We start from the raw sequence: 20,441 nt of genomic DNA on the forward strand, positions 1-20,441 counted from the left end.
AACAGTTTATTTATAAATGCTTATATAATTAGTACTATTCGATAAACCTCGATTAATTTGTTTATCTAAACATATCACAAATATATTGGTGGTACCCTTATAAAAAAAATTTGATTAGTGGTACCAATTTTAAGGACCAATTCAATTAATAGTTTCTAATCTCTAAAACTTAATTGATAGGTGGTGTTAATTTCAAGGAGGAACAATGGTATTTTTAGTCCTTTTTTTTTAATTTTGGCTTTTGTCTCTGACTTTTAAAATCTATACTTTTCTTATTAGTATTTTTTTTTAAAATACTGAACACTTTTTCTCCTTATATAAAAAACAAAGTTTGGGTATTTTTAATTAAAGTATAAATTAAAAGCTTGAATTCGAAAACATAACATATTTTTAATTAAAAGCTTGAATTCACTTTTTCTTCTTTTCCCGACAATTTTTTCAGTTTTTTTTTTTAAAAAAAAATAGTCTCAACTTTTTAATGATGAAAATAAAATTTTCTTTGTTTTCCGGAAAAACTCACGTACGTACTCTCGTTATCATCACTAGACACCGGTCACCAATATTAATATTGCCCCTCACCACCACTTCTACCGGAAGTTAAGTTGTTATTAACCTTTACTTTCATTATCATCAATAGCTTCGCTGCTATTGACCCCTCCCTTCACTGTTGCAATAAATTGGCTAATTAGAGATCAATCAAGTACAAAGAATTTTATTTTTAAAGAGCCGTAAGTGACTGAGAAAATAAATACTGCTTTAAAAAAAGTTGAAATTTAACCTCACATCCAAACCGAAGAAGGAACAAAATAATATTTTACTACTCAAATTGTTGCTGTTTTTTCTCCATGTGATGGTCGAGGATAGTGTGTTTGGGAAGGCCATTTTGTGTTGCGTAACATACGGCGAAGGACATTGCAAGCTCTATAGGATTCTACAAATAAGTTTCTTATTAAAACGCGATTTTATTTCTTGTCCTAACTAACACGGTGGATTAGTTCCACTAAGCTGATACAAATTGCCTTGTTTTCAACCAAAATATACTATCCATTCTCGAGTCAAATAATATAGATGATATTCGTTAACATGTGACTTGGAGTCTAGAGACAATTAAGGGATCGATAACTAAAATTTTGTTTATAATTTTTTTTTCTAAAACAATTAAAATACAAAAAAAATTAATATTATTTTTTCATCAATTTATACACTAAGTTTTAAAGTTTTTTTCTGATCTAATATTTTATTTTATTTACTCAATACTCAATCAATTAGAAATCATGATTTCTGAAGGAAAAAAATTAGAAATCACGATTGATAATATTTTTAAACTAATTATTATAAAAGTGAATAAACTTATTATATATGATAATTTAAAATTGAATAACAATGTAAAAAAATCTTTTTATATACTCTATGTGTATGTGTATATATCATTTACTTTTATAATAATTATTTTAAAAATATATTAAGATTTTTTTATTGATTGATATATTAAAATTTTATATCAACATTAATTGAAATTAGACTCTTAATATTATACAAGTCTTTAAAAGATGAGTTTAGCAATTATGACGGTGTAAAAAAAATTATATTATCATCTAATCATAAATCATTATTGATAAGATTTTTAAGAAAATTATCATAAAAGTCAACAATTTTTCTCATACATGATGGATTGTAATTAGATGATATAAGATTGTTTTATACTTATTCTCCTTCCATATGTATATTTTAAGAATAATAGTATTAATATTGTCAGAAAGTGAATTTGCATTTAACTCAATCATACAAAATTAAATTATAAATTAAGAATTGTTCTCCACTTATATAATTTAAGTTAAACAATATCTTTAGTTGACATAAGACTTTAACATGTTTTCTTTTGTCTATCGTTAATGCGAGACTTTCAACATATTCTCTATCTAAGAATGATCACAATTTAAGTGATTTTTTCAACGGATATAGTCTACCTTAAAATGGAGTGTTAAATATAATAGATATTAAGAAAGAGACGTGGAAAGATAAATAAAAAAGTGATAAATATAATAGTTAAAGTCTTTGGCAAAAAAATATAATAGATAATGTGATTAAAAATTGAAGAAAAGGATGGAAAAAAATGAAATAAAAGAGATAAAAGAAAAAAAAATGAGTGAATGAGAACTCAGAAAGTATTTTTCATATTTCATATTTTAATACAATGGGTAGATTTGAGTTTTGATGTTTCAAGCAAAATCAAAACCGTGACCCTTTTGAATGAGTGGTGGCATATATTGACGAATCCCCAAAGTTTTAAAAAAATGCCAAAGCAATCCATAGTTGTTCACAATAGGATCTGATTCATTGTGGTCCTCTTCTGGGATACTTTTTAAGCTTAGAGCTTTGGACATTCCTTATTTCTCCACAAAATTTAACATGATTGATGGCAAATGAACTGTTTTGTCTATGTGCTCGAAAGGGACGACTTATAAGAAACAGTCCAAAATGCTTGATATGCCACCAAAAATATTATCCAGATTGGAAAGCCGCCAAATGAAAGCACCTTTAACAGTTTGCTCTTAAGTTTTTCTTGTCTGCTCTAAAAGCCCCAACGGCTAAAAACACGAGTTTCCTTTCAATCTTCGAACCGAACTCAACACTACTTATTATTACATTCGCTCAATATAAAAAAACACTCAAAGAGATTGGAAACATCAGAGTCTTCAAATGGTTATCACTTATTAGTGCCTGTATAGGCCTCCCACAGAACGTAACTAAGGTTTGCACGAATGGTGCACTTAGTTGTTTTAGAATTTCTCCATTGGAAGTTGGAACACGAGAAATCTCGTTGAACGTGTCTCAAACGGTTTCTCAAACATAACCTTAATTAAACGTGGTCCAAATAGTTTGTTTTGCGGTGCATGCCTTTTTAAATATTCGAATAAATCTCCAAGTCTTTAAAATTTTAGAGACTAAAAAAGATGATGCATATAATTTTAAAGACGTTAGCCAGTACATTTTTTTTTTATCAACCAACTAAATCATACATGTATCCTGTGCAATACAGGGTCAAATTGTGTGTGAGTGAAATATATTAATTAAAATGTTTGATTAATAATTGTTAATACTTTTGGATAAGCTTATTCCAACATGGCCTAAATATATTTGCACGCGCTTACTGTTAAAAACAACTTATATAGTTTCATGTTGTGATTAATTGATGACCATTATTTGGGTTACAATCTAAAGAAATAAATAATCTTATAACCAACCATGCCCCATATATAAATATAATTACGAATTAAAATTATTACATGATATGCAAGCTAATAAAACCATAAGTAAAAAGAAGAAAAAAAAAGTAATAAAAAAACATTTTTTGTATGCAAAACAATGATCCTCAACACATTCAGACCTTATAAAAAAAATTAAGCACCTTGTAACACCGTCTACCAATAATAACAAAAAATCGTTTACACTCCTAATGAGACGGGCAAAAAGAACTATTAATGAGTTTTGATTAAGTTTATGGTGAAAAATAATCATTTAAATATTATGGTAAAGTTAAAATAATAAATAATTATTTTTATTTTTTTATGATTTCGTCATGATGTTGTGGAATAAAATTAATTTGTATAATGATGTATTATCCAAAAACAAAATCTGCAACACTTTTTGACCATATTAATTAATTTATGACATGACATATTGACCTGAATTGATTTTAGATATTTGTTTATATGAATTTTATTTCCAACAGATGTAAATTTCTTGTTAAACAATCAATCAGGTGGGTCAGGTAGCACACTTCCATAAGAACATGCAGTGTTTTTTTTAGTGGAATGTCCAATATCCCAGTGCTAATCTCATAAATTAGTTGTTGGAACATAAAAAGCCCTAGTACTACTCACTGCCGTAACCGATTTTAATTATACATTTTCCCCCATAATAAAACAGTGAATAAATTTCATGCTTTGTATTGGCATTCATCTTTGTATGTAGTTCACCTTTCACTTTCAAAAAAGCGAAGGTGAATATTTTGGTAAAGACTGAATCACATATGGCAGAAACGCAATCTTTCCAAACCTGCCAATAGGTGAAGTAGAAGAAGCAAAATCTACCCACAGGCTACAGGGGGAGAAAAAAGAAAAGAGCACTGCTACAACACTGCAGGTAAAACAGAGGTCAATTTTTTCTTTTAACCATTTACGTATTCAACTATCCAAAAGGCCATGTTGCAATGCAAGTAGAAGTAGGGTCCAACCACCCTTTCCCTCCAATAATAACTGACTCCTACAATTCAATTGACCATTGACTTCAACTATTTACACCCAATTCAAGTGCTTAGTGCTTACCATCAGTCATCAGACACTACTTAATTAAACAAAGAAAGTACAGAAATTAATACTACGAGTTACTAATAATACCTCTGACAAGTAGTAATAACTACTTTAACTTTAACCCTAATTTCACCTACTCTAGAGAAATATGAAGCATTCCAACGACACAAGTGGGTTTTCTAGTGACTCATTAGCTGATGAAGGCCATTTACCCTCCATGCTCGAATTCTCCATTTTCCGGCCACCGCTCTCCGCCGCGCAGCTTCTGACCCGAGCTGGTGATTGATTCATAGGCGTCCTCCTCTTCGACGGGCTCCGACCCACGATGGATCTAGTTGACACGCTGTCGGTGCGGGTGCCCGGCGACCTGGATCGGCGGCCGGAATTCTCGCCGGAGTCTCGCCGGCGAGGCTGGCTCCCGGTTCCACCATTGGCCATTTGAACAACTCTCACCGACCCAATATTCCTTCTTCCCGGAGACTGCTCCGGCCTCCTCGCCGGAGACTTCCCCGCCGTCATTTCCCTCCGGCAGCCGAACTCGCCGGAAAAGGAGCGTGCTTTGCGCACCTTTGCCGGAGATCTGTTGACCCTTTGACGTGCTTCTTCTTCGGCGAGTGTGGACAGGCTCTCACTTACACTGCAAACTTCAGAAACCTCAGAGATCTCATCGGGTTTGACGAACAGCTTCTCCTTCTCGTTCTCAGCATCGCTCTCTGTTGGCTTCTCCGCTTCGAATTTTGGCTTCCATTTGGGTGTTTCAGACAACACTTCCTTCACCGTTTCTTCCTCCGGTGGCGGTGCTCTGTTTTCTGAACCTTTCGCGGTAGATCTTGGTCGGTCAATAGGCTTGCTTGAGGGTGAAGAATGAGATCTGTTGGTACTACTGACGCAGCAACCCATTTTGGAATTGTGAAGCAGAGTGGTCGTAGGTTGCTAATGTGTGGGGGGAAAGAGAAAGAGGAAGGTTTGTTCCATTAGAGAGAGTGTTGCAGTGTTGTAGTGTAGTGATAAAGTAGTAGTGGTTTAAGATGGAGAGGACACGAGAGAAGATGCACAAAAGGAGGAAATGGTAGTTAGAAAAAGGAAGTGTGAAGCTTTGCAGAGGTCAATCAAAGGCATTTATTACTGTAAGATCTCTCCAATGCTCATGAAAGCAATTGGACAGACAAGCAGTGATAGTGAACATTAATATCCCGATAAAATTAAAGGGTAATGTTAAAATAAATAAAAGAGTAAATAACTAAATATAAATTATTTCATCTAGGATAAAATATATAAATTTGTGAGAGAATTTTTTAATAAGATATAATGTTTAAGGATTAATTAGATAATAAATTATATTTTTTATAATTAATTTGATATTAAGTTTTAAATTTTAGGATTAATTTATAATTAATTTTTTTTAGAATTAATTTATCTCACTTTTTATATATTTAAAAATTAAGTTTAAATTTTTTATCTTTTAAGAATTAATTTATTGACACTTATCACTTTTAAGGATAAATTTAACTATTTAGTATTTATCATAAATAAAAAATAACAAATGTTAGCCCCTGTTTGATGTGAAATTAAGCTGAAAATGAGTGAAATGAATTGTACAATAAGATGATACTCATTTTTATGATTTACTTTAATTCAAAAATTTCATTTTAATTTATTTTTATTTCATTTCATTCTACCAAATACTTTATAAATTTTATTAAGGAATAAATATTATTAAAAATATCATGAATACATTTTTAATATGATTTCTAAATATTTTAAGGACACTAATTTTTTTTATCCATAACATTAGATTAACTATTATAAAGAAATATATAATTAAAATAATTAATATTTAAATAAAACACTATAAAATGAGACGAAAGATATCTTTGCTTAACTTTATACGTAGAGCCAAAAGTAAAAATGCAAACAGGAAACTGTCATTTTGTGCATGGTATTCAGCTCATCCAGTCCTATGAATATATATAGCTATATATACAAAAGTTAGGAAAAAAGAATCTGCAGAGAATAATTGCGGATCGGGCTCTTGATCTGTGCCTATCGTTTTTCTCTGCAAGCTTTTATTATGACTGCAGCAGATGATCAAGAGCATTTTATTATGAATTTTTTTAAGTGTGTTTGTTAATTTTTTTTCATAATATCATGTTATTATAAAAAAATTATATAAAATTTTATTTTAATAATAAAAAATTAAGAAATTCACACTTTTATATATTTTTTTTATTTTTACTTAATTATAGTGTTAGATAAATATTATTTTTTTATTATTAAGAAATAATTTGTTACAAAATATACAAATCTTATTTTTAATAAACTTTATTTATCACATAAATTTGTTCTAATAAAAAAATATTATAAAAAACAATTTTTTATTTAATTTTTTAAAAAGAAATTCTCATTACATATGTTCAGCTTGAAATCCCACGCCCATCACACGTGAGTTCCAATTAACATATGCAATGTCCAATGAGAATGAAAAAACAGTAGTATAATCATTGGTTTATATATGTAGCTAAGAGGCAGTGTCATAGGGCCCATGATTTCATGACCTTGCCCATTCTAGTCAAATCTTCATCACATAAGTGATTGAATTCATTGTATTTCTAGATTCGTATTTTTTCACATTTTTAGAAGTATTATTACTATTAAAACTGACTTGTCGATTCTTTTAACTATTTATTAACTAGGGGAATTATTTTATATCAATGATATTTTCATGTATTTAATGATAATATTAACAATCCATCGTTTTCTTTGGATCCATCAACACAATTTTTTGATGTATATATAATGGCACAGATTGGACAAATATGTCATTAGGGTAATAGGGACCATGGGGTACACTGCAAATGGAAGATCTAGTAGTAATTAGGTTGTATAACCCTTTCTGATGGTGCTTGTCTTGGATAAAAAAAAAAACATGCATTTGGTGGATCCCACGGCCGCATGGGCGCTTTTATGTGCAGTTTCAATTCATTTTGCATAAAATAATTAAGATATGACTATTGTTACAAGGATGCCTCAACATAGTAATGTCTTGGACGTTGGACCACGACTTGCTATGGAAAAGCCACATGGAGAAACAAATTAATCTGCGTTGGAAAAATTAATATTTTGTTGGCCCGTGACGCTGGCAAGTGAAAACGTTGAATGTTTGAAAAGACGAGTAAAATATATAGGAAGAAACACGATGAGGATTGTACTTATTAAGCTTAATTGGAATGGAAAGCAATGTAAAATGCACGGTAAATAAAGCGGATCTGGGTCTTCTTCTCACTTGTGTTGTGTTGGCCCACCCTACATTTATGCATGAGCAGCGTGACAGTACAAAACGTGATGGCTTGGTCTTATTATATATCAACCCCATGGCCACTACACAGACAAGGATAAATTATTGCAGTAGCCCAAGAAATATGTATGTTTAATTTTCAATACAATAGTAGTACTATTTAAATAGAGGTAACATGATGTAATGTAATTGTATTTTGTGTTGAACTAACGATTCATCATATCTTATTTAGATTTGACCATGATTGACATTTAGTATAATACTATATCACTTCTTATCGCTGCCATCCACCTGGTAGATCTACTTATTTTCTATTTCCTTCAACCTATATGTTAATGATGTGGAATAATGCAGCATGCAGAACAGGCCTTACAAGACAAAAAGAATGCAAAGAAACATGACTAGTCGCTACGAGTAATAATGACTTATTTCATTAATTGAGTTTTGTAAACATAAATAATGTAATTAAGGATTCAACATTCATCAAAAACATTTTGTGGCTGTGATCCAATTGAAGTCTGAAAAAGGATTAATATTCCCTCACTGGCCGGAATATATTGCAACAACTATTTCTGAATCTAGAAAATAGATGAAAAAGAACAAAGAGAAATGTGAGATATATAAAACGAGAAATGTGAGACAAAGATGAGAATGAGCTGTTAAAAAATATTATAAAGTATGTATACTAGAATAATATAATTTTTAAATTAGCATGTCCATGCGGAACGGATAACATAAAATAAATCCATATTGTTGAACAATAGAATGGAAGACAAAATGGGACAGATCAGAACAAAATTAAGAAGATGAGTGTTAGCATTATTTTTTAACAAAAAAGCAATCATCACTCAAAGCGTAAGCATCGGTTGAAGCATATATTTTAAGAAACAGGGGTGTAGAGTGTAAACACTCCATTTTAACTTAGGATTCCAAAACTCAGACTCACCCTGTGTTGCTCCTTCGGGAATATTATTCGACCTGCATCAAAACTGTGCAAAGATAGAAGCAAGCACCTTTTTTGGGATGAGTACCATCCCTCGTCGAGAAATATAGATTTTTGCATCACGTTGATCAAACAAAACCTCCTTCACCATCATCCACTGTTGCTCCATCTTATGGCAACTATTCTTGTAATGATGTAAATGAAGGTTTTTATTACTAGATGCTCTAACTGCTTTTCTTAAATTTGTAATGAAAAGTTCTCTTTACTTGTCGGTTATACTAATTTGTTGTTACTGTTGGAGCATGTCTTGATAACCCCTCATACATAATTTCTTCTAATCAAAGTAACAATTTTTTATTTTTTTTATATTTGCTACTTGAAGAATATGCAATCAAATGTTAAACTTTCCGACACCCAATAATATAAGTAGAAAGGAAATTGATTTTTCTCTTACGTAAGATTATGAATTTCAACCTTATGATAAAAAGTATAAGTGATGAAAGAATTTTATCTCCTTAAATAATTTATTTTTCTTAATTCAAATTAGATGGAATGTAACTAGCTGCTAAAAAAAAAAAGATGCATTCAACTTAATGAAAATGTAAGACAAAAGAAATCACAAATTGAACTTGTTATTTTGTAGCATTGATATATTTTACGAAAATGAAAGCATGAAATGCACAGTTTCGTGTTGGCTCGTACAATAAATATTTCCTAACATTTAATAATTTCCCCTTTTTTTCTTTGTTTGGAAAAAGAACAAAAAGGTGTAAAAAGAGAAAAGAAAATAACAAGAATCAAATAAATGGGCCTAAGGCCCAAGCCTAGTAGCTACTACAGAGTACAGAGACAGCTCGTGGCATATTGAACTCGGTTAAGCATGTAATCGTTTTCAAGCCCAATATCGGGTTATCCCACCCGTATCAACTATTTGTACCTTTCTTTCTTCATTAAATAATAAATATGGCACACTACAATGGCAACATTGCAATAGGACGATAATTAGTAGTTCTAAACTTACATAGCAAGTACAACAAAGCGTGGCAGAGGAAGATTTATATAAAACAATATAATTATAATGCAGATATTTAACCCCATCAAATGTAATCTTTGAACCACTTTGGTTTTAGGGTATATTTGGGCTTTCCAAATCCCATCCTAACACGCACACAAAAAAAAACTTTTTTTAGAAGAAAAAAAAAACTTTTAAAGAGTAGGACATGGTATTTATTCCATATTAAATAGACACGTAGGTGAAGGAAAACGAGCAATGAATTCACCATGCTAACGGCTAAAACATTGACTTATTGCAAATTTTGTTATGCTGTCCTTGTTTGCTTCCAAAACTAAACCAGAATCAGCCTATTTAAGGATTAATTAATGAGGTGAAGAATGAACGTATTGTTCAATAAACAACAATTAACAAGAGTTTTGCCCGTATGGTCCTTTCCATAGAATTAATCTTTTGTGGACAATAAATATATATAAAAATGGTAACAAATTCTAACATAGAAAGTTCAAACTCATCTAGAGGAATTTGGTTAAACTTGATCTATCTTGTATATATACAGGTCTTATACTTATATACAAGTGAGGGGAATGAATTACGTGGAAAAAAAAAACTTCTATAGTTAACTAGGTAACTACCTACAATTGTGAGTAACAATAAGTAATCAATCAATTGGACCTTCCCATTATTATTATGATTAAGCATACGAACTATAATAATCTACTATAATAATTTACTTTTCTCAGTTAGTGTAAGATATAATAGTCTACTATAATAACACTAAACTGGCCGGTGGCCATTGATTGGATTTGTTTGTTCCATTTTAATTCCAAGTGAAAGTTCCACAAAAATTGTTATTTCTAATATTTCTAAGTATCATGCATGTTGCAGATGAAACTTGCAAATTACTTAATATTAAGATACACGAAAAAATTCTGGTTTGCTTTTTTTTCCCCCTTGATCATAGAGATCGACTCGCAACCAATTTAATATGTATACTAGAGAGGTAACTACATAAATCTCAAGGAATCAAAATTAATAGGATCCTATCATTTCATCCAATTAGTAAAAGTTGACAACGTTAGTTGAAAACTCAAAATCAAGCAGTTTTGATTCAGAACCCTTTGGTGCTTCCCATAGTTAACCGCATGGTTTTGTTTACGGCATTGAAAGTTTATATCATACAACGAGGGGTTGTACGTTGGTGGGAAATGTGATCTTCACGCAAATATAAATTGTACTTTTGCACCACTTTAACTCTTAAGACAATCTAAATTATTTCATCCATTTATCAACCATCTCGTCTCTAATCTAATTCTTACTAAAATTGCTTATTCTGTGTCACAAGTCAATACTAACTGCCATGAAACCCCAATTCTCAAAGCAAAGGATGACAAAAGAATGAGAAAATTAATAGTGTGTTTGGATGAAGTAAAGGAAAATTTATTTTTTTAAGGAATTTAAAAAGATTCGTGATAAAATAACTTGTTTGGATAAAGTATTTGAAAATAGATTTAATTTATGGTATTTTTATAAATAATTTTAATTGACTAAAAAAGTGGAATTTCAAATTCTCTAAAAAAAATATAGAATTTGAAATTCTTTTTTCAAAGATGTTCACTTTAACTCACATTCTTGTTTGCGATTTTTTCTCGTTCAACACTCACAATTACGGGTGACCAAAATTTTTATAGTCAATATTGATATAAGTTGTTTTTCACTGACGTTGGTCGAGGTTTTTTCTGTCATAATTTTTTTGTAAGATGTCAATCAAAGCTATTTTTTACCAATATCGATTAGGATTTTTTTAGATGATGTTAGTTAAAGTTATTTTCTCACTAACGTCAGTCATGAGAAATTTTTGCTAATGTTGACCAAGGATTTTTTTAGTCGTTGTCATTCAGGTTTTTTCAATTTTTTTTAGCCGATGTTAGATAGGGTGTTTTGGCTGATGTCAATTAGATTTTCTTAGTCGACGTCGATTAGGATTTTTTGCTGACATTGACTAGGATTTTCTAACTGACATCAGCTAGAGCTATTTCTTTACCACATTATAGTTGAAAATACGAAAAGTCAAGAAAATATTATATACAAATATGTTCATATGTTAACAATTAGAGATACCAATGTTGACAATCATTTTAGAATAAATTCGTCCCTCTATATCAGGTATTCTATTTTATTAACGGTGACGAACGCAAGTTAACGACAGGATATATTTGTTGTACTTTTTATACTTTTTTAAATTAAATTTTATATTTTTATTTTTTAAGAACACATTTATCAACAAATTATAAGTTAAGAAATAAACATAATCAATATATCTTAAGCCACGTGAAAGTATCTTGCAATTAACGGATAGTTGAAGTTTTTTATTTATTTATACATTTTAGTGTATTCAATATGTGTATTTACAGCTGGTAATTACTATTTTGTAGATTGTAGATGATTAAAATAACGTTATAATAATAAATACGAAAATAATCCTTAATTATACATAATCATATCAATAAATTCATAGGTACTACTATATCAGTGAGATTCAAATTATTGCCACACAAAATTTCAAATTCATAGATACTGCTTACAATCTTAGGTTGTACAAACTACAACGTTTTTCTTCCCATTCCACCGTTGGTCCAAATAAACGTAACAAAAATCCCATAATTCCTTCTGTGTCGGACGCGGATGGTGGACCCCTCAAGAGACAATTAAATATGCAAAACAATTTTTGAATGATGGCTCAAAAAGCGCTCTGTTTGTCTCTGCTTTTGAGAAGAAAGACAGAAAAAGAAACGAAACACAGTGCCTTGTATCTCTCTACACAACACAGTATACTAATGTGCTTTGGATGACGCTACTTCCTTTCTACGAACAACCATCCTTAGGGCTTTTTTCAACTCTTCCTTGCATTTTCCACTTTTTCTTTTTCACTTACCTCTTATCCTAAGTCTCCTTCTTTCCCATTTTCTTTCTCATACTAAAACCTTTTTCATTTTGGCCAATTTTTCTCTGCCATTTTTCATTTCCCCTTTTTTTTTTTGTTTTGGTTCTGTTCTGAAAAGGGTTTGTTTCTCTTTTCAGAATTTCGTCGGATTATTTGGGGAAGTTTCTATCTTTGTCTTGTTCTGTTCTGTAGTGTGTTTTCAGTTTTTAAGTTTTGAGCTTCACTAACTTCAGCATACTCCTTTGAGTAAATGAGTAACATGAAGTTGGAGTTGCATGTTGGAATTTTTGTCACCTGCATGGTGATTCTCTCTGGGACTTTCTGTGTTGGAGATACTGACATGGTTGATGGTATTGTTAATACTTAATACCTAGTTTAATTTCTATTTTCTATTTTATAAATATCATGCTCCCTTTACTTCTTAGGGAAGGTGTAAGAAAAAACCAAAGAAAATAACAAAATAAATAGAGAAATAAAGTTCTATTTCTGCTTTATTTGTTATTTTTGCTTATAACTACTCTTTTTTTTTATTATTATGCAACGTTTGGATTTTTTCCACAACATAGTATATTCTGCAATGCTTTCTCTGCTTAGTCATGCTTGTCTTCCTTTGAAAGTTGATGGTTAATCTCACTTGGTTAAATATCTTGCATGTTATGCTATGTGTTACGGCCACAGTTGCAGCAATAAATAGTCTTTATGTTTCTCTGGGGTCACCACCACTTCAAGGGTGGAAACCCGTGGGAGGAGATCCATGTTTGGAACTGTGGCAAGGTGTGGCTTGTGTCTTCTCCAACATAACTGCAATGTATGCCCATCCTCCCTTTCTTAAGTTATTATTATTCGTTACAATTGTGTTATTGCTTTCATATTCTAGGTAATTGGTTTCAAATGCCAACACAGTGTTACATTTAGTTTTGCATTGCATGAGTAGTTTGATTGATAGTGCTGAATGTAAACACCTGGGATAAGGCTCTATGGAATTTATATTTGACAGACACCTTGGAGGCATGAATTTGGGTGGACAGCTGGGCAGCAATTTGAATTTCCCATCAGTTATAGAATTGTAAGTGGTGTTTTTCGAGATAATTATACTTGTGCTGATTGTTATGCAAACATTTCTTGTTTTTCAGAATCACTGGATTCAGAAGTATTTATGTCCACTATGATTTAAAATGAGTAAATCGGCTACATTACATTTGCTTCCTTAGTAACCGTTAATTACTGAAAATATGTACACTAGGCTACTATTTGCGTAAAGTCAATGATTTACTGGTTATAAGAGCAGTCAGTTTTGTTTAGATTACTTAATTGGGAAAATTTAGCTCTTGACCAGTAGTATTTGTGCTAGAAACCTCATGAAGCTTTCTGTTTCAATTGTACAGGGATCTTAGCAACAACCACATTGAAGGGCCTATTCCATTTACTTTGCCCCCTACTCTGAGGACCTTGTATGTTATCATTATCATCTCTAAATTCATGACTTTATTGTTGTATTTAGTAAATGGTCTGTTGCTAGATACATGTGTTCAAGTATATTTAACCGGTTATTATTCTTTTTAATATTTAGGTCTCTCTCGGCAAATCGGTTGAATGGAAGCATTCCAGATGCTTTGTCCTTATTAACTCAATTGTCAAACTTGTAAGTTCATAAGATATTTGCAACTCATGATGCCATATTGACTTGCTATTATTTTCTGTCATATGTTTCTTCTTTTTCAAAGATAAATGCTGCCCATAGATCATTAAGCATCCTTTTCAATAGTTAAATTCTAGATTATTTCATCAGTTTACTAGTTGATTACTATGTTAGAAAATGATGTTAAATTGCATTGGCAATTTGACGTCTTTATTTCATTTCCATACAAAATTTATGGAAATCTTATGCTATGCTTCAGGGACTTGTCAAATAACAACTTGAGTGGTCAGCTGCCTTCATCAACAGGGAGTTTATCATCTCTTACCACATTGTGAGTAAAATTTATTGCTATGAATAGATTCTTTTTTCCTACTTGTAATGAGGTGTTAATTGTTATTGATTCATTTATTCATTTTGCACTTGCAGACACTTGCAAAACAATCAACTTTCTGGGACCCTTTATGTTTTGCAAGACCTGCCTCTCCAAGATCTGTACAATTCTTACTACCGAAATACCTTTTAGATATATAAATGGATAATATGTATCTCCTTCAACTGCATCAATCCATAGAACTAGAATTTTTTACTTGTGATCTTATTATCATGTAGGAATATAGAGAACAATTTATTCTCAGGGCCAATTCCTCCAAAATTGCTGACTATCCCCAATTTCAGGTCAGACATGTTCTGTTTTGTACTCTTATTAGCCAAAGTTCCCGTTTTTCAAAACCTTGGGTCAAAGTATGATAATTTTGATCTTCCAGCAGAAGCCACATGGGAAAATTTCCTGTTGCATTTTTTATTACAATACGAGAAATAACAATAAATCATGAATTATTGCACTATGATTCTTTTATTCCAGATGTTTCATGCATGTCATAGTAGCTTTTCATATTATTATAGGATAAATCTATTCATTACCTTATTCTAGTTAACATAGTAGCATGTCCTGTGCAGTAAAAATGGGAATCCCTTTAATACTACTATTATTCCATCACCTCCTGCTGCGGCCCCTGCACCTGTAGCTATAGGTTCATCCCCCCAAGAATCGCCTTGGAAAATGGCACATGGTCCTTCTGCCCTGACAGCACCAGTGCCTGCAAGTACTAGGAAGTCTGTTATAGCTAAGAGTGTCATTTGGATTGCTGGTGCAGGCCTTTTAGTATTTATTGTATTGGGAGTTTGTCTTGTAATGTTGAGGTGCATTAAGAGAAGGCCGGAGAAGAAAAATGCTAAGAAACTTGATGATGTGGGTGTGTTTGCGGGACCTTTGAATAAACCTACATGCAGTGACTCTGATGTTGAAACAGCTAATCAAGAGGAGAAAGGTAAATGTGAAGTACCAAATAGAAGTACAAATTTCATTCCAAAGGTTCAGGAAGAACAAGACATATATGTGAAAGTAGTATCTGCAACATCAGAAGGCAATAATGGTCATGAATCAATCAACACTGGAGGGGCTTCCAAACTTTCATCCTTACAGCCACCACCACAACACTTTCTCCCAACCAGTCCTGGTGAGAAGGTCATCATCAATCCTGCTATAACTACACAAGTAACTGAAAGACAAGTTATGTCAAATTCCATCAGAGTTTATACTGTTGCATTGCTTCAACAATATACAAATAGCTTTTCCCAAGAAAACTGTATTGGGGAAGGTACACTTGGGCCTGTTTATCGGGCTGAGCTCCCTGATGGAAAGGTAATACTATTCCAGCTTGTATGTTTTTATTTATACATAAAGGATTCTTATTGCTATATAATAATATGTCAGCTTTTTTTTTTGATCAGCTAATAATATGTCAGCTTATCAGCTGGTATTTGACATTCTTTCATAATTTGTATTCATTGCCTCTCAAATGTGGTTATACTTCTCCTTATCAATTCATTTCTTGTTTGTTTTTAATCTTTTTCTTTTAGCAATAGGAATACTTCTGTTTTGCCCTTTTGTCTTGCTGAGGCCTGGGTTTTCTTGAGAGAGGAAGAACTTGTTTGTGTTGTTCAGTTTTTGCCTGTGTGTCACTGATTTATGTTGTGATCATATTGAATTATATCCAAGTCCAATTTATATTCTATTTCTATGTGGTCCCAACCAATGCTCTCAAAAACTAATCTTCCAACCTATCTGAGAACAAGTTCTGATTGGGTCGTTTGGTCTGGTCCTCAAAGTCATTGTAGTCCAGTCCAGCCAGTTGATCTGCAGAAATGAAATTCATGAACACTGATTTGATCATTGATATTTCTTAAAACAAATTTTAATATTGGTTAGTGAGAGCTTTTAGTAAACCAGAAAGTAGCAACACTTGGTACTACATACAAATACACTCCCCCTTTACTAGTCAATCAGTCACTACAACATGCAGTTGTGCACTCCTGGTTATCCATTTTAGATAGTTCTAATCCAACAGCTAATATTGAGTGTTGCATTACTGTGCCCATCCTGGGTGTGTGCACCATTGATTTTGGCTTCATTCATACTTTATTATGATAAATATACTGCATTATGAATTTTGAAGCTCTATGCACAACCCTTTTTATTTTCATTGCTAATGATGATGTGTAATTACTTAATTTTCCTGGCTTCACTTCAGTTAACTGGTGTTCACATGCGTATTATGTCTTTCAAATGTTCTTTGTAGCTATTGGCTGTGAGGAAATTGGATGCTACTGCTTCCATGGGTCAGAGTCATGAACAATTTCTTCAACTGGTGTCCAGCATTTCAAAAATTCAGCATGCAAATATTGCAAGGCTTGTGGGCTACTGTGCTGAGCATAACCAACGACTACTTGTATATGAATATTGCAGTAATGGAACCCTACATGATGCACTGCATGGGGATGGCAATCACCGTATCAGACTTCCATGGAATGCACGCATTCAGGTGGCACTTGGAGCTGCAAGAGCTTTAGAGTGAGTTTAGTGACCAACTCAAAATTTGTTTCCATTTTATGATTTTGCTAGATAAACTCAATATTGGTCTGCAAGTAATGCCTTTTGGAGGTGGGAAACATGGCTTTTATATTTCAGTCACTGTTATCCTAGAATATTCCTTAACTAGACATTGGTACAATTGTGGAAGGTCTTTTAGCATGGCATAAAATTGAGTTTCTGTCAATATAAATCAGTTATGTTCTAGACTGTCAGCAATAGGCGCTAAGGCATTGATTTTTATTTTTTTCTTGACAGTCTTAACTCTGATATACCTTTGATTTTCATGAATAAGGTATCTGCATGAGAGCTTTCGGCCATCTATTGTGCATCGAAATTTTAGGTCTGCTAATGTTCTTCTGAGCGACAATTTGGAAGTGTGCATCTCTGATTGTGGATTAGGGCCATTACTATCTTCTGGCTCTACTGGTCAGGTATCTCTTTTGTTTTAATTTCTTTAGCTGTAAATTTTGGACTGATATCTAGCTTGGGCCTTGGGCTCATAAGAAAACATCTGGTACTTTAGGCATCTTAACTATGTTTTGGACATTCTTGTAGTGCTATTCATTGTTATGGAATAAATGGCTGCTTAGCAATTTTAATTATAAAAAATCTTAGGTCCCAAGAACTCAAATGAATTGTCTGGTTTCAGAAACCCTCAGAAGGATATAAAAACTTGATGACTTAGATTCCAGTTCTCCCAGTATTCAATATCTGAAAATTGTATTTTATTCCATAAATTTGAGAGTTTAGCCTTGTGCAAGATGGCAAAAAAATATGGTTATGGACCTAAGATTTAAGTTTAGCTCTTCTATTTTTGTTACTTTCGACTAACACCAGTGCATATAATCTCAGTTATCAGGACGCCTCCTTACAGCTTATGGTTACAGTGCTCCAGAATTTGAGTCTGGAAGTTATACGCAGCAAAGTGATGTCTTCAGTTTTGGTGTCGTAATGCTAGAACTCCTCACTGGACGAAAATCCTATGACAAGTGAGTAATTCCATTACTAACTAAGATAGTTGTGTTCATTATCTTTTCCAACAATGATACCAGCTTAACAGAAGCCATGTTTAAAATATTGAATTTGGCAAAAACACCATGCATGTTTTAGGTCACTGCCTCGTGGAGAGCAATTTTTGGTCAGATGGGCAGTCCCTCAACTCCATGACATTGATGCATTGTCAAAAATGGTTGACCCCTGCTTAAACGGAGCCTATCCTATGAAGTCCTTGTCACGTTTTGCAGATATTGTTTCTTCATGTATACAGGTAATCTAAGTTGCGTGAATATGATGTGAGTATTAGAAGGTGCAGCAGGTATGGCAGGATTTATTGAAATATAATTTAAAAAAATATAAGTAATTGAGCCATAAGATAATTATAGTTTTCATTATTTCTAACACCCAAGGTTTTCGAAAAGATCCATAAAATATATTAAGTAAGCAAAAACATTTAAGGATAGGCACACGATTTGAATGGAGAGAAATTTCAGTTTTGCATGGACTGACTTGTACTTGAGTGATATTGTGTACCTATTCATTGAGTATTGGATACAGAAACCATTTAGGAGTATCCTTCCTGAATCATAGCTGGTAATTTTCTGTTCTACTATTCTATACCAAAGCCTAAAAGGAGGAGAAAGTGATAATGCTTTTAGGAAAAGTGATGTTCGAGTTGTAATGTATGTTGTCTCCTGTGCTTGCATTGCACAAACGTAATCTTTAATAATCAAATATCAATATATGCATTGCTTTTTGGCTAGATAACATGGTCTCTAAATCCTTTTGTCTAGTGTAATTGGAAATGTGCAACTATGTCATGAATAGTCACTATTAGCTTTTAAGGAATATTGTCGCGACTGTAAAACATATAGCCAATCCGTACTAAATAACTCCATGGCTAAGATATTAGACACTGATTGATGTCACGATGTTCATTGTTTTTTTCTTTTTCAGGCAAAGGTCAAAAGATGAAATATAAAGAAAGAAAAATAAGGATTATAAGTTTATAGCCTTTTTATTCAAGTTGTAAATATGATATCACCTTATTGTCGATCATTTATATATATACAAAAAATTAATATATTATTATCATATTTTTTTTTCCAGCGTGAACCTGAATTCCGGCCGGCAATGTCAGAAATTGTTCAAGATCTCTTGAGAATGATGTAAAAGGAGATGTGGAGCCGAAGATAAGCTTTGGTTCCTAGATCTTCCTATCTATTTTTTCTTTGTTAAATTTTGTGAGCCAAAGATATTTTCCTTGTGTGTGGAAAATCTGCTTACTAATGTAATTATGAGTTAGCAGGAATGTTGTGCCATAGTTTATACTTCATTGTTCTTTTTTTTTTTTTTTTTTTTTAAATTATTAAGATAATAGTCAACAAGCATGTTATGGGCTCAGATTCACGAAAATGTCCTCCATCCTTGCACACATTGGTGTAGACACTATGATTTTGGGCTATGTATCATATGTAAAGTATGAACCCCTCAAAATTGTTTCACCTTTTAAGATACGGCATTGGTGCAAATTGTATTCCGGGGTTTGCTAGTGATGGCTATTTATGTTATTGTTATTTTGATGGTAGAAAATCTGTATTGAGGTATAAACTGATATTCTCGAAGTTGTCCTAGTGTGTAGTTACTTGGGAGAAAGATTATTGCGGGTATCGATAATTCGGTGACTGTATATTTTAGTGTTTGGACGAGCTTTTTTGGAGCGGAAAACTAAGTCGAAGTACTAACTTTACTAAACGGAGAATCAGAAAAAGATAACATTTTTTAAATATTACATTGAAAATTAAGAGATTTCAATTTAAGAAAAGTTCATATCATTTTAAGAAAATCCAAATTGACTTAAATTTGATCTCAATGCTTTAAGGCGTCAAATAAGGATGAATTGCTTGACTTTTAAAGGAAGTCATACCATGATTTGGTATTTTTTAAGAAATTATTTTTTAAACTTTTAATAAACTTGTTAAAAGGGTTTTTTTAACTTATCTAATTATTAATTTATTATAAAAAAAATTGAATTATTTTTTTTCTCGTAAGAAACACAATAAACAGGGTTAATAATTTATACAGACATGAAAATTGAAAACATCTATTAAACTCTATAATTAATTATTACATGATACACATTTATAGAAAAGTAATATAATTAAACTTATTGTTTGAATATAATTTTATTTTTATATTCTTTTATATCAAATATATTTTAATATATTTGAATCATCCTTGCAAATGCGACTAGTATATACAATGTAGCCCATGTCAAAACATTGATCCCAGTGAGAGAGAGCATGGTCAAATGTCGTTGTCACATTCTAACACCTCTCGATGCATTATTTTCCTTGTCGTTTTGTG

At 32.0% G+C, this 20,441-nt stretch overlaps 2 protein-coding genes across 2 annotated transcripts; one reads left to right on the top strand and one right to left on the bottom strand.

Moving 5' to 3' along the window:
- Positions 1-4,147: 4,147 nt before the first annotated feature.
- Positions 4,148-5,450, bottom strand: LOC102665505 (serine/arginine repetitive matrix protein 2). The gene has a single exon (XM_006594547.4). It carries the CDS (start codon positions 5,211-5,213, stop codon positions 4,452-4,454), a length of 762 nt encoding a protein of 253 aa, XP_006594610.1. The 5' UTR covers positions 5,214-5,450; the 3' UTR covers positions 4,148-4,451.
- A 6,855-nt stretch (positions 5,451-12,305) lies between these two features.
- LOC100793423 (protein STRUBBELIG-RECEPTOR FAMILY 3) lies at positions 12,306-19,571 on the top strand. Its single transcript, XM_006594548.4, has 14 exons — positions 12,306-12,857; positions 13,186-13,315; positions 13,505-13,573; positions 13,893-13,958; positions 14,078-14,149; positions 14,406-14,477; positions 14,573-14,638; positions 14,756-14,821; positions 15,104-15,848; positions 16,786-17,057; positions 17,371-17,509; positions 17,931-18,067; positions 18,189-18,345; positions 19,185-19,571. Exons 1-14 carry the CDS (start codon positions 12,758-12,760, stop codon positions 19,245-19,247), a joined length of 2,154 nt encoding a protein of 717 aa, XP_006594611.1. The 5' UTR covers positions 12,306-12,757; the 3' UTR covers positions 19,248-19,571.
- Positions 19,572-20,441: the final 870 nt, after the last annotated feature.

This window comes from Glycine max, chromosome 13 (assembly GCF_000004515.6).
Source record: "Glycine max cultivar Williams 82 chromosome 13, Glycine_max_v4.0, whole genome shotgun sequence".
Classification (NCBI taxonomy): domain Eukaryota; kingdom Viridiplantae; phylum Streptophyta; class Magnoliopsida; order Fabales; family Fabaceae; genus Glycine; species Glycine max.